General features: G+C 46.3%; 1 protein-coding gene across 1 annotated transcript in view; it reads right to left on the reverse strand.

The window, feature by feature from the left end:
* MYO5B (myosin VB) overlaps nt 1–13,857 on the reverse strand; it is a 294,157-nt gene extending 280,300 nt beyond the window's left edge. Inside the window, exon 1 of the mRNA XM_082241748.1 lies at nt 13,409–13,857. Within this exon, the coding sequence (XP_082097874.1) occupies nt 13,409–13,435 (27 nt within the window). The 5' untranslated portion in view covers nt 13,436–13,857. The remainder of the gene's footprint in view (nt 1–13,408) is intronic.
* Between the last annotated feature and the right edge of the window lie 290 nt (nt 13,858–14,147).

Here is a 14,147-nt window from a genome sequence, read left to right on the forward strand (position 1 = left end):
ATGTACTGAAGTTCTCACCCTGGGCCAGCAGGGGGATACTGTAGATAGTTCAGGTCCACATATGCAAATAAGGGATCGAAAGTGACGTTCACTGATTGGATAGTTACAGAAAGTTGTTACAGTTACGTTGTACTGAAGCTCTATATAAGCAGGCTGGCTGAACCCTTCAGATCAGTTCTGTTCTGGCCTGTGAATAAACAAGAGCTGTTTGAAGAAACTCTGTGTCGTCTGATATGTTCACCCACAACTTAACAGCCCGGGTTCAACTGCGGGCATCTCAGGGACTAAAAGGATCCCAGAAAGCACGGCAAGTTAAGATCTCTGGGGAATCATTGTCAGTCAGTCAGAAGAGACAACCCTGGACTAGATGAATTAATGGTCCGACTCAGACCTTTTGTTTGTACATAGTGCCTGATCAAGAAGAAGAGTTTGGATTTGATATCCCGCTTTATCACTACCCGAAGGAGTCTCAGAATGGCTAACAATCTCCTTTCCCTTCCTCCCCCACAACAAACACTCTGTGAGGTGAGTGGGGCTGAGAGACTTTAGAGAAGTGTGATTAGCCCAAGGTCACCCAGCAGCTGCATATGGAGGAGCGGAGACACAAACCCGGTTCATCAGATTACGAGTCCACCGCTCTTAACCACTACACCACTGGTGGAATTGCAGCAAGATTCCTCTCACAGGCACGAAAAGCACAGCTGTCAAGGTGTGCGTCTGTGTTTGTTGTCAAGTGGATGGGCAGCCCTGGAAGCAAACTTTTCAAAAGCTGGTCTGAACTTGCTCTGGGTTGCTTTTGGTGTCTGCAGTGGTCAAAATGTCATCCTTTCAAAAAAGCCATCAATGGTAACAAGTGATGGGGGTTTGCTTGTCACTTGCTGCTGCTCACCATTAAAACCAAGGCCAGGACTGGAAGGGACCAAACAAGCAATTTCTCACACTGTTCTGAAAATGCAGAAAACCCTGCTTATTACAGCATATCGTGTCAGCATCGCCCTTTGAGCCAGTGCCACCAACTGGACTCATCCACTTCAGCCCCAACTGGGCTAGGCGAGCTGGGTAGCACTTCCAGAGACCACCTTCTGCACAGGAACAGGTCAAAGTGCTGTGGACTCACAGCTTAGAGTTGCAAACACCGGATTCACTTCCACAAGAAGACAGTCGTCGCACAGCAGAGTATAGCAGAGTACAGCAGAGCATAAACGACTCGGAGAGCAGCTCTGTAGAATATCTTCTTTATTCTATCTACAACTATAATACACAACTATATACAGAGCTAAATGAGGTCTAAGCGAAAAGTGCTGAACTGCACTGAGTGTCTGCAGCTGCTCTTAGAAGCAACCTTATATATACACACGATCTCTCTCTAACACTCAGTCTCTCTCTCTCTGACACTTTGATGTGAGGCTGGAGCAGAATAAGTAGAGAGCAGAAACCGCCCCCTCCTCTCTGGAGAATCAGCAGAGAACATCAGCAGATTCTTGGATATGGGAGGGGTGAAATCTCCTCATATCGCTATCTTTAGATGCAGGAGTTCAATGCGAGAGACAGGTAAGGAGAAATCCCAGAGAGTAAAGAGGATGCAAGAAGAGACGGATGAACCCAGGTGAGAGCTGGGGGAGGGCATACTTTCATCTGTGAGGGATGAAAGTTAAGAAGGATGGGTGGATAAAAATCAATGATTTTTTAAAAAAATAATAATTAAAAATGTATTTTTTAAAAATTTTAATTGGATTTTTAAAATAAAATGCTTTTGAATGAAAAATCTTTCTAAAGATAGTTTTCTATTTGAGTTACATTATAGCCCAAAGGCTATTCATCAGGAAATAAGGATTCTTCATGTGTGCTAAAACTCAGTCTAAGTTTGTTTGTTTTTAAAATTGTTTAACCACATCAGTTAACAAACACGGATACATATGCTATAATGTTATTGTTTTAGTTAAATAAATTGTTTAAATTGTTAATAAGGAGATGAGTGTTTTTCTCTTTCCAATAACGTACAGCAGAAAAGTTGTCCAAATATAAACAGTTAACTTATCAAACCTCACAATAATTTCATAATTGGTGGTCTATGTATTTCTAATAGTAATTTTTGATATAACTGTAAAAACTACTCTAAAAATTTATTATTCCAAAAATGAAACCTTCATCTGGTTGTAAATATTAAGATGATACCAGCAAGAATGAGTCTTTCTGTAAAAAAAAAGATTTAAATCAAGTCTTACTGACAAGTAATTTAAATCATAATTTCAATCGTAACTTAAATCAAATCCACCCTGTGTAATGGAGGAGGGTATTGTACTTTCTTTTTCTGTTTCGTCCTTCTTTAGTCTATTATCTTTATTTCCTGTGGATTAGTTTGTTTCTTTTGTTATGTCATAAAAACTTCAATAATTTCCACCCCATATAACCAGATGTAGGAGTCCAGGTAGATACACATCACTCTAACAGCAACCTGCTTAAATACTAGTAACTGTCCAGTTTATTTAATTATTACAGATGCTTATATCCTGCCTTTCACCCCAAAGTATGTATGTACACACACACACACACACACACACACACACCCCATACAAACAGTTTTTCAAATAAAGCCACAGTGCATGGATCACAATATGAATCTCAATAATATAAATTCCATGGCAGCAGAAACCAAATAAAACACATTAACCCTCATTGTTACACTTCACCAACAAATCAAGCAGTATGGCTTTTCCTGCAGATGTACAAAGAGAAGTCGGGTGGCCATGTGCCCCACATCTTAGAGGGCAGCCCTCTATTTGAAAGGCTCTGCAGTCCAAGACTATTAAAAAAAAAAATCATAAAAAGGAAGAGGAGGGGCCATGGGGAAAAAAGGAGAGCAGGGGTCTTGAAGTTGTCCATCAACAGCACTGGACAGCAGACTGATCTGGCACACAGAAATTTGCATCTATGCACATATATTAGCATATGCAAATTTCACACAAATAAGCATCCTCTTCTGTGCTCCTTTTTGACACTTCATATGCAGCCACGCTAAAGAGAAGCAAAGGACACTGTTTACATCAGGGGTTGGCAAATGTTTTTAGCAGGGGGCCAGTTCACTGTCCCTCAGACCTTGTGGGGGGCCAGACTATATTTTTGGGGGGGAGGAGAGAACAAATTTCTATGCCCCACAAATAACCCAGAGATGCATTTAAAATAAAAGCACACATTCTACTCATGTAAAAACACGCTGATCCCAGACTGTCCGTGGGCCGGATTTAGAAGGCGATTGGGCCGGATCCGGTCCCCGGGCCTTAATTTGCCTACCCATGGTTTACATACAAGTTGGCATGCCTGGAGGAAAGAATCAGCTTCTAGCCTCTTCATTCTGTTGGTTTAATTCCCTTCACAAAGAAAACTCCTCCTGAACATCAACATGCAAAGTCAGCCACTCCAACAGAAAAAAGATGGAGAGCTTATTACACGTCTGCGCAGTTGATCATGCCTACAATTTCATATTCTCCAATTGGAGAATAAAAGGTAAAGGTAAAGGTACCCCTGCCCGTACGGGCCAGTCTTGACAGACTCTAAGGTTGTGCGCTCATCTCACTCTATAGGCCGGGAGCCAGCGCTGTCCGCAGACACTTCCGGGTCACGTGGCCAGCGTGACAAGCTGCATCTGGCGAGCCAGCGCAGCACACGGAACGCCGTTTACCTTCCCGCTGGTAAGCGGTCCCTATTTATCTACTTGCCCCCAGGGGTGCTTTAGAACTGCTAGGTTGGCAGGCGCTGGGACCGAACGACGGGAGTGCACCCCGCCGCGGGGATTCGAACTGCCGACCATGTGATCGGCAAGTCCTAGGCACTGAGGTTTTACCCACAGCGCCACCTGCGTCCCGGAGAATAGCCTCTACTAAAGGCATTGTGGATTTTGAAGAAGCATGAATGTAGGATGAAAGGGAGAAACGAGCTAAGAGGATGGCACGTTTGGCAAATCCTCATTGTGATCAACTCCTGTCCAGAAACCTATGTCCCCACTGTGGAAGGATGTGAGGATCCAGAACTGGCCTCCACAGTCACCTACAGACACACTGTTAAGGCCATATTCATGGAAGACAATCTTACTTGGCCAAGAGATGCTTTAGAAGACCAGCAGTGGTCCTCAAAATCTCAGTCAGAACAGTCCCCATTTATTTCAATAAGGTTTATTCTAGCAGGACGCTGTTTCCATCAAAATTGTATCCAGTCCGCATAAGCCTAGGGCATGATTAAGATACATATAACAGCTTAGATGAGACTGATAAGCACTTTGCATGTCTATGAAAACCTGCAGCTACTGCTATCGTTTGCTCATTAATGGTTCCACCCTAAAGGATAATGCAATGTTTAACAGACTTTGCTTGCAGAAAAGAATTTCTCAACACTAGTGCTTAAAATTAAGAAAAGGAAAGATGCAAAAGATATCAGGAATATCATTAAGTTGCTTCTGCCAAGCTTGGCATAATCAGTTTAAGAAGCATCCGGAAAAATCAGCAAATGCAAATCAATTGCCCATAGCACCTCCCTTTCCTTTTGCCAACCACTTTTTCATTCACATAATTGTGGTGGTTCAACTGTAGAGCCCGGAGTCCTTATCCTCAAACCTTTCTTTGAAAGGATGTGGTGGCTATTTATTACATGTAATTCCTGTTAAGTGTTTGTTAGGATGCTAGAGGCTAAGCAATCTTGAATGCACAAGTTAGAAACGTAGGGCTGAGATATAACAGGCAACCACACACCAAGAGTATGACATGGTTATTATTTTAACCAGACACTGAACGCTTGTACAAACAGATACAAATACACAGTAAAACTGCCGCCAGTAGCCATTGGGTGAACAAAAACTATTATTTAAATCGTGGCTAGATTCTCATGATTGCAACATGCCAAAGTATAATTTAGCCCACAGTGAATTATCTTGTTTTGTTTTGTTCATAGATGTCAGATCTAAATTAAAATATCCTAGGCCACATCCACACCAGATATTTGTAGCACTCTTATGTTACTTTAACAGCCATGGCTTACCCTAAGGAATCCTGGGATCTGTAGTTTGTTAAGGGCACTGGCCTCACGGAGCTACAATTGCCAGCAACCCTACTAGACTACATTTCCCATAATTCTCCATGACTTGTTAAAGCAGTATAGCAGCAGTGCTTCAAATGCATGATGTAGTAGGTGATCATAGAATAAATGTATCTCTATAAAGCCTTGGTTAATTTACTAAAGTAAGTATTTTCCTAAAACCATCTTACTTGCATTTCAAAGGGTGGGAAAGAGCCATGCATAAACCCAATACAGCCAAAGCCCAATTAAAAAGTTTAATTACACATTTGCTATGCAGACACCTGGCACTCCAGGATAAAGCATTTGAAAGCTGATGGAAAACAAATACCCAACCCCTTGTAGTTTCTTTGGATCCATCCTTGCCTGGTGAGAGATCAGAGGGACTACATGGAGCATCGTTACATTGGCTTACTAGATGCAGGGAGCTTCAAACATGGGGCAATATTGCAAAACATTTCTGTCTAGAAATGGATGACTTCTTTTCTGCAGAACAAGGCTGTTAGAAAGTCTTTTTGCCCTTCCAAATCTCAATTATATTGGGTTCTCCCAGACGTCCTCTGTGGGCATTCCCTGGAGCCAACACCATGCTTCCGACCATGGGTCAGCAAACTAAGGCCCGTGGGCCAGATCAGGCCCAATTGCCCTCTAAATCTGGCCCGCGGAGAGTCCAGGAATCGCCACATGGATCGCCAGCACACATGTTCTTTCCCTCTCCCTCACATGGCGGCGCCAGCGCCTCCTCCCTCCCTCCTCTTGGCTTCTCCCCGCCCTGCCTAGAGGAGGAACAGGGCTGGGCTTTGTTGCTGCCAGCCCATCTCCGGAGCCCTTTTGTGTGCCGCTCATTGTCCCGCCGCTGCCGCCAGCCCCTGCTGCTCACAAGACACAGGAGCCGCAGTTGGCTGAGCACCCCTCTCGAGCGGCCGCCATTTAAAGCAGCCCCTCTCTGGAGCCCTTTTGCACGCCGCTCATCATTCCTCCGTGCTGTTCCCCCCCAAAAAAATATATATATAGTCCAGTCCCCCACAAGGTCTGAGGGACAGCGGTCCGGCCTGCTGAAAAAGTCTGAGGACCCCTGCTTCAGACCTAGCCAATGCTGACCCTATTTTGCAACGAGTAAGAATTTGGGAGCAAGACCTGCCCAGTCATATGCTCAGCAAGCAAGGCAGCTGCTGGTAGCACGTACCTGTACGATATGCATAATCAGAAAGGCATCTTTGCTGAATGCACGCAGCACCAGTTTACACTCAAAGCACAGCACATGGATCCGCCCACTCTTTTGTGTCCCTTTGGGAAACAAATGATGGTTTTTCACCTGACATAATGGGCTAAGCCAGTGGGCAGGCATCCCTTGCGCTTCTTCCAGAGAAGATGCCCAGAGGCTAGCCTGTGGATATAAAGCAACAGGAATTGACAGACAGCCCAAATAATATGATGCTCATCTCAGGTTCTGCATCAGTTCAAGGAATCTGAACGAAACTTAGGGTTGTTGTTTTTTGAGCAAGGCAGGTACCAAAGCTCAGGTTCTAGCCTAAACCTTAAATCCAACCAGGGGGGTTGAGGCATGCAGTACATCCCCTTGAATAATATTCTGCTGTCAAAGGATCCCATGTTGGGATCCAATGCACAACACAATACAATAGCACACTTGGAACATCCTCAAGAATCACACCTGTTTCTTTTTTTCTGGGACTTTTATTTTACGGAGAGGTTGTCCTCTTCTGTTTATTATGTTATTGAACTTCTGCAAGCCAGAGGAGCTCCCTTGAACTTGCCCAACCTACTTCCCGCTGGGTAAGCTTTAAGATAGAAAGCAACGCTTTTCGGTTTAGCTGACATCGCCTCGTGAGAAAAAAATCTCATCCCCCCCCGAGATTCCCACGGGAAACTGGCATTGATAAGAAAGAGCAGGATGGAAGGGGGACACCTGTTGTTTGGAAAGGCAACAGCTGATATGCACACTGGAATGCAGACCTTACCACCGAATATCTCAACTTTAAATTGAAGGTTACTTTCCCTGCTCTCTTTACCCTGACCCTGTGCTTGTGTCTTTAAGAAGCAACACAAAACTGACAGGTGCTGTGTGAGATAGCAAGCCTCAGCACAGAGGCAAAACAAGGTACCGTATTTTTTGCTCTATAAGACTCACTTTTTCCCTCCTAAAAAGTAAGGGGAAATGTGTGTGCATCTTATGGAGCGAATGAAGGCTTGCGCAGCTATCCCAGAAGCCAGAACAGCAAGAGGGATTGCTGCTTTCACTGCACAGCGATCCCTCTTGCTGTTCTGGCTTCTGAGATTCAGAATATTTTTTTTCTTGTTTTCCTCCTCCAAAACTAGGTGCGTCTTGTGGTCTGGTGCGTCTTATAGAGCGAAAAATACGGTATTCCTCAAACAACAGGGATGTCTGGGACAGTGGAAAAAAGGCAGGTATCTGAGGTGTTCTATTGGTTAATCTCCATTTAATCATTTTATACAACAGAATATGTGCATTTTGTGTGTGTGTGTGTGTGTGTAAGCTCTGTTTTGAAGATACAAAAAGGAAAGACAGTCCAAGTTATTTGCTTGCAAGGCACTATAAATGCTGGCAAATTATCTTTCCTTCCCCAGTTCGTGGCCTGTAAATCCCAACTCTACTGCCAGGTAGTTTCTCTTGCACTCGGTACTGACTTTATAAATAGCGATGAGGTAAAGAGAGGTTTCCCAGGAAGTTCATGATCTCACCTGCCACACCCTGTGTGGAAAGCAGGCAACCCACAGCACCAGGAACAAGGGACTGTCAACCATTTCCCAACACAATTAGCGCAGCTAGCAAGCGGAACAAACCCCAGTCGCCTTCTTTGCTTTGTTAAGCAGCAAACGAACAAAAGCAGGGAGACTAAGGGATGGAACAAACTAGTCTTTATTTTAGGGCAGGGCTGACTAGCACCAACGCTCCTTTCTCAACTTAGAAAAAGGGTCATTGCTCCTAAACTTTGCAGGTGGCACACGATTCTCTGGGCACCTCTCCCAGTTTCTCTTCTCCCTGCCCACCCGACTTGCCCATTTTGCCACCACGACCAACCTTTAGCTCAGCTCCAATCCAGTTCAACTGCTGCAAGCCAAACCAAAGCAGGAATGGCCAGCTCTTTCCCTCCAAAAGTCAACGCAATCGTTTGTGGTTAGCTGTCACTTTTCTCTTGTGTCAAAGGTAAGGCTTTTGGGTATTTAACATATGCGTAACAGGTAGAAGAAGAAGAAAAATCAACAAGCAATGTTTCCCCTCGCTGCTATGCTTCCGTAGCAAAAAGAACTGCCTCTGTTGGATTTCCACCTGTAGCGCTGCAGCTAAAGACATAGGAGCTCTAACAGAAGAAAAACAAAAGTTAGCAAGCCTATCTGGGGTCGTTTCTGGTGAGAACCCAGGCATTTGCAAGCACTGAATGTACCTGCCCTAGAGTGTGTCTGGGAATCTGCAAAGTACTCATTTCCTTACAAGTTAGGCAACTTTAGACTCTGGACTTCATGAACTTACCTCCCCGCCCCCTGCTCTTAAGACGGTAACGTGAGCTATTTTAGTTTTGTAAGGTGATGAACCCTCCTCCTGCTCATTCTGCCTGGTACAGCCCCAGACTTTTGCCCTCTAAATCCTGCTGCAGGTCTAACCCCGCTAAGAAATCAATCACATGTTTCTTAGCAAAGACACAGTGTAAGCTAACCTGCTCCTCATCCAACAAATTCCAGAAGGTAGCCATACTTTCACAGCAAAACTAAGGAGGGCTGCAATGCTAAACACATTCATTAGGGCAGCCTTCGTCAACCTCGTGCCCTCCAAATGTAGTCCAAAACATCTGGAGAACATCTGGAGACCACTAGCTTGGTGAAGGCATAACCCCTACTGAACACAATGGGACATACCTCTGGGTAACCTTACTCAGGATTGCACTGTCTGGGGTTTTTTTGCCCCTTTACAGGCTAGCAGATGGACTGCAGCATACGTTTTCATGGACTGGAGTCGACTTTGAGACATACAAAAGGTTACCCCCCATTGGCACTTGACAGATACATAGGTACACACATAGAGACAGAAAAAAACTCCGTAAAACAGCGATGCTGAAAGATGATGAAATACAAGAGGTACAGCCTGCGACATTTTTTATGCAAAACTCAAATAAACACAAGATAAAAATACTGACTGCCATATTGAAATATGAAATGTCCTATTTCCATCTCTGCTAATTTAGCAACTGTAGTGGAACAGAACCCTGGTCTGGGTTTATAAAATTCTAAATATGCATATGTGCGTGGACATGCGAGATAATATATGCATCTGTCAATGGAGAATGTTATTTCAGGCATCTAGTCCAGGGGCTGTCAACCTTATTAAGCCTGTGAGCACATATGGATTGTTGAGCGAGGGCCACAGAGGCCAATCCTTCTGGGTCACTTCTATGCTGCCTCCCCTCCCGACACACCTCAGACAAAGCGTACATCATAATAATAATAATATAATTTATTATTTATACCCCGCCCATCTGGCTGGGTTTCCTCAGCCACTCTGGGCTGCTTCCAACACAATATTAAAACACAGTAATGCTTCAAACATTAAAAGCTTCCCTAAACAGGGCTGCCTTCAGATGTTGTCTAAAAGTCTGGTATTCTATTCTAAATAAAAGTCTGGTAGTTGTTGTTCTCTTTGACATCTGAAGGGAGGGCGTTCCACAGGGCAGGCGCCACTACCGAGAAAGCCCTCTGCCTGGTTCCCTGTAACCTCCCTTCTCGCAGTGAGGGAACCACCAGAAGGCCCTCAGCGCTGGACCTCAGTGTCCGGGTAGAATGATGGGGGTGGAGATCCTCCTTCAGATACAAGACGCGCCATTTTTTTCCAAGTGATCTGGGTAGAACTAACCTTTTGAAAAACCTGCAGACCTGAAAGAGGAAGTGGGAAAGAGCATCACTCTTCCAACTTCCTCCTCCAAAAAAAAAAAAAGCTCCAAGTACTTGTCAAGGGAGAAAAAAAAAGTTATCATCTCCAACTCCTGACAAAGCAAGGGGGGCACACCTGGAAGTTTTTAGGCACCAGTGGAAGGCCTCAAAAACGCTACTGCACCAAAATGCACCACATTTGGTGACCCCCTGATGTAGCCCATAAGCATCCACAACAAGCCCAAGGACCAAATCTACACTTTATGTCAGAATTCCATGGCTGGGGCTCTGAAGGTAATTTTCTTCCTCAAACAGCACCCACAATAGGGAGGTGATACAAATCTGAGTCATGGCATCACTTGCCTGTCAGTCCTTCTGCCCACATGTTAAAATGTATAACCTCTCAGGTGAGGTGCCTCAGGAGGAAATAAAACATCCAGGGGGGAAAGCTGAGGCATATAGGGTTTGCCAGGTAGAAGCGTTAAGAGAATTCTTAAGAAAACCACATTTGGTCCTGTTGCAATAGGGAAGGGGACGTGGAACGACCTGCTGTATCAGTGATCTTAAGGGCAAATGCCTGTTCTGTAGATTATATAATAATAATTTATTATTTATGCCCCGCCCATCTGGCTGGGTTTCCCCAGCCACTCTGGGCGGCTTCCAACCGAATATTAAAAACAATACAGCATCAGACATTAAACATTTCCCTAAACAGGGCCGCCTTCAGTTGTCTTTTAAAAGTAAAATAGTTGTTTATTGCCTTGACATCTGCTGGGAGGGCGTTCCACAGGGCAGGTGCCACTACCGAGAAGGCTGTCTGCCTGGTTCCCTGTAACCTCACTTCTCACAGTGAGGGAACCGCCAGAAGGCCCTCAGAGCTGGACCTCAGTGTCCGGGCTGAATGATGGGGGTGGAGATGCTCCTTCAGGTATACAGGACCGAGGCAGTTTAGGGCTTTAAAGGTCAGCACCAACACTTTGAATTGTGCTCGGAAACGTACTGGGAGCCAATGAAGATCTTATGACAAACTGAGCAGCCCTAAAGCCAGCATTTGCCAACCTGGCACCCTGCAGCTGTTTTACACTACAACTCCCATGAGTTGGCTGGGGCTGATGGGAGTTGTAGTCCAAAATGGCTGGAGGGCAAATGGATAGGAAAATCTGCCCTAAGGAATGGAGGTAAAATAGGTACAAGCAAAGAATGCTCACTAATAATACTGGGGTTTGGGAAGGGGGGGGGAAATCCTTTTTACCTCCAAATAGGGCTGTGTCAGACCCAGAACCAAAACCCCATTGCCAGGTCTTCCCCTTAAGGACATTTTATTCAGGTGCAAATCACACCCCTCCCACTGTGGCAGCTCCCTTCTGCCAAAAAGAAAAGATGAAGCATTTAAAGCACATTCCCCACCTCACCCCAAAGAACCCTGGGAATTATAGTTTGGTAAGAGAGTTAGGAAGTGCAGCTCTGTGAAGAAGGAAACTACAGTTCTCAGGATTTGGGGGGGGGGTTAAATGTATGTAAGGGACGCGAGTGGTGCTGTGGGTTAAATCACAGAGCCTAGGACTTGCCGATCAGAAGGTTGGCGGTTCGAATCCCCGCGACGGGGTGAGCTCCCATTGCTCGGTCCCTGCTCCTGTCAAGCTAGCAGTTTGAAAGCACATCAAAGTGCAAGTAGATAAATAGGTACCACTCTGGCGGGAAGGTAAACGGTGTTTCCGTGCGCTGCTCTGGTTCGCCAGAAGCGGCTTAGTCATGCTGGCCACATAACCCGGAAGTTGTATGCTGGCTCCCTTGGCCAATAAAGCGAGATGAGCGCCGCAACCCCAGAGTCAGGCACGACTGGACCTAATGGTCAGGGGTCCCTTTACCTTTAAATGTATGGTATATATGCACCCACACAGAAAGTATGGGGGGGATATCAGTTTTCTGACCCCAAGAGAAGAACCAGAATTAAAATGTGTAATGCTGAATAAGGAAGATTCCTTATGCTTCAAAGGGCTTGATATGTATATCAAGGCTGCAATACTAATCCCACTTACTTGAGAGCAAGACCCATTTACTTCAATGGGACTTACTTCTGAGTAGATATGGTTAGGGTTGAGTTTTATGGCACTGTTAGCAACCCTAGCACAGGAAAGAGAAAGGAGAGCATCTCTACAGATATTCAGAATGAGAAGTGGAAAAGGTTCTCAATATCAGGGCAGAATATTTTTTGTGTGAGTGGGTTTTGTTTGTTTCCTTTCTCATGGGGCTGCAGCCACCCAGGGCTTTCAGGAAAAGGAGGAAGTAAAACTGTCTCAGGTAGCAGCAGGAGAACAGGTGGAGGTGGAAGAGGAGGAGAGCTCCCAGCTAAGTCACTCAACAACTGCAGCTGCCTCCTAGCAACAAAAAGTTTCACCCGCCTTTAAAAAAACAACACAGCAACAGCAAGCAGCCACTTAATCCTAAAACAGGGAAAATTGGAAAACAGGGGGAAAGTCTTACTTGAGGGGAAAGAGGCACAAGAAGGTGGCTCCACACACAGAGGGCTGGGTTTGAATCTGCAAGGTCTGGGTGCGAGTACTGCCTTTCCCTATTACATCTGAGGTTTGGGGTTCTCCAATACAAAACAACAACCCTGTGAGGTTGAGCCGGATTAACGTCTGCAAGATCCGACTCTGAGCTCCATCTCTCCCCATTACATTTCACGCTCAAGGGCTCTCCAGCTTTATCCTCACAACAAACCCATGATGGGGCCAAAGAGAGGGCAACCAGCTGTGTCCTTTGAACCCAGGTCCAAGGCCAGTTATTACTCTACACCGGCCCCTCCATCAAGTGACTCGTTTGGCCTTTGGCATCACACACACAGCCTCAGCCTCCTATACGGAGTCAGTGTTGGTGCAGTGGCGTCCGACTAGGACCTGGGAGGTCGGGGTTCAAATCCCCAATTAGCCACGAAGTTCACGAAGGTGGCTGTGGGCCAGTCACCGCCTTCTCCCAGCCTAACCAACCTCACAGGGGTGTTGTAGGGGTTAAAACGAGGAGCAGGGGCTGGGTGAACCACTTAGGACACCTTGAGCTCCTGGGAGAAAAGGGAGGACTGTAAACGCAGTAAAAAAAAACTATTATTGTTATTGTTATTGTTATTGTTTAAGAGAGGAAACGTGAACAACTGCCTTTCCAGCGTTGCAAACGCAATCAAGCCGAAGACGTTCACTGCAGGGTCAAAATACAGAGTAATGAGAAAAGAAAGGGAAAAAATAAGGATTTGCTGCGGGGAGCGAACCGCAGAGCGCAAAGAAGTCAGGTGCAGAGAAGGATAACGAGACTCCGAGGAGAGAGAAAAAGTAGCCAAAACAACTCAGGGAGGGGGGGCAGGAAAGTAGCCTTGGCCTGGGAGCCCCCCGTGAGGGTGGCTGGCTTAAAGCCCCCCCCGACCCCCCACCGCTGCCTGCCGCCTTACCCTGCTATACAGCTCCGTCACCGACATCTCCTCGCCCGGGAAGCCTGATGGCGCAAAGCGAAGCCGGCGGCGCGTCCGCGACGCATCCACACGCGCAGCCGCCTGCAAAAATCCCAAAGTCCGGAGCGGCGGCGAAAGTCCAGCGGGGGCTTACGGGGAGGGCTCGGGCCACATGGCGGACAGGCGGGCAGGCGAGCCTCGGCCGGAGCGGGAACGGGGAGGGAGGCGCGACCTTTGCCCGGCCTGCCTCGGCGCGCCGCGGCTGAAGTTGGAGACGAAATGCCCGGAGAGGGAGCGAGGGAGGAAGGAAGGGAGGCGGAAGGTGCGCGGAGCGAGGGGAAAGGAACAGCCCTGCTGCCCGGCCAGGCGGGGCTGGGCGGCCGCTCCCTCCTCAGGTATGGGAGGAGCAGCTCGGCGGCCGGCCGGCTCCGCTTTCCCTCCCCTACCTGGCGGCGCTTCGCGTCGGAGCTGCGCGCTTGGGGAACCCTTTGCGCACAAGACCCGCCGCCGGCGCGCACGACGGGATCGCCCTCTGCCGGCCGCCGGGCAAACTTCCCAACCCGGAATAATAATAATAATAATAATAATAATAATAATAATAATAATAATAATAATAATAATAATAATAATAATAATAATAATAATAATTACCTCGGGTTACATATGCTTCAGGTTACAGACTTCGCTAACCCAGAAATAGTACCTCGGGTTAAGAACTTTGCTTCAGGATGAGAACAGA

This window comes from Podarcis vaucheri, assembly GCF_965113315.1.
Source record: "Podarcis vaucheri genome assembly, chromosome: 11".
NCBI lineage: Eukaryota > Metazoa > Chordata > Lepidosauria > Squamata > Lacertidae > Podarcis > Podarcis vaucheri.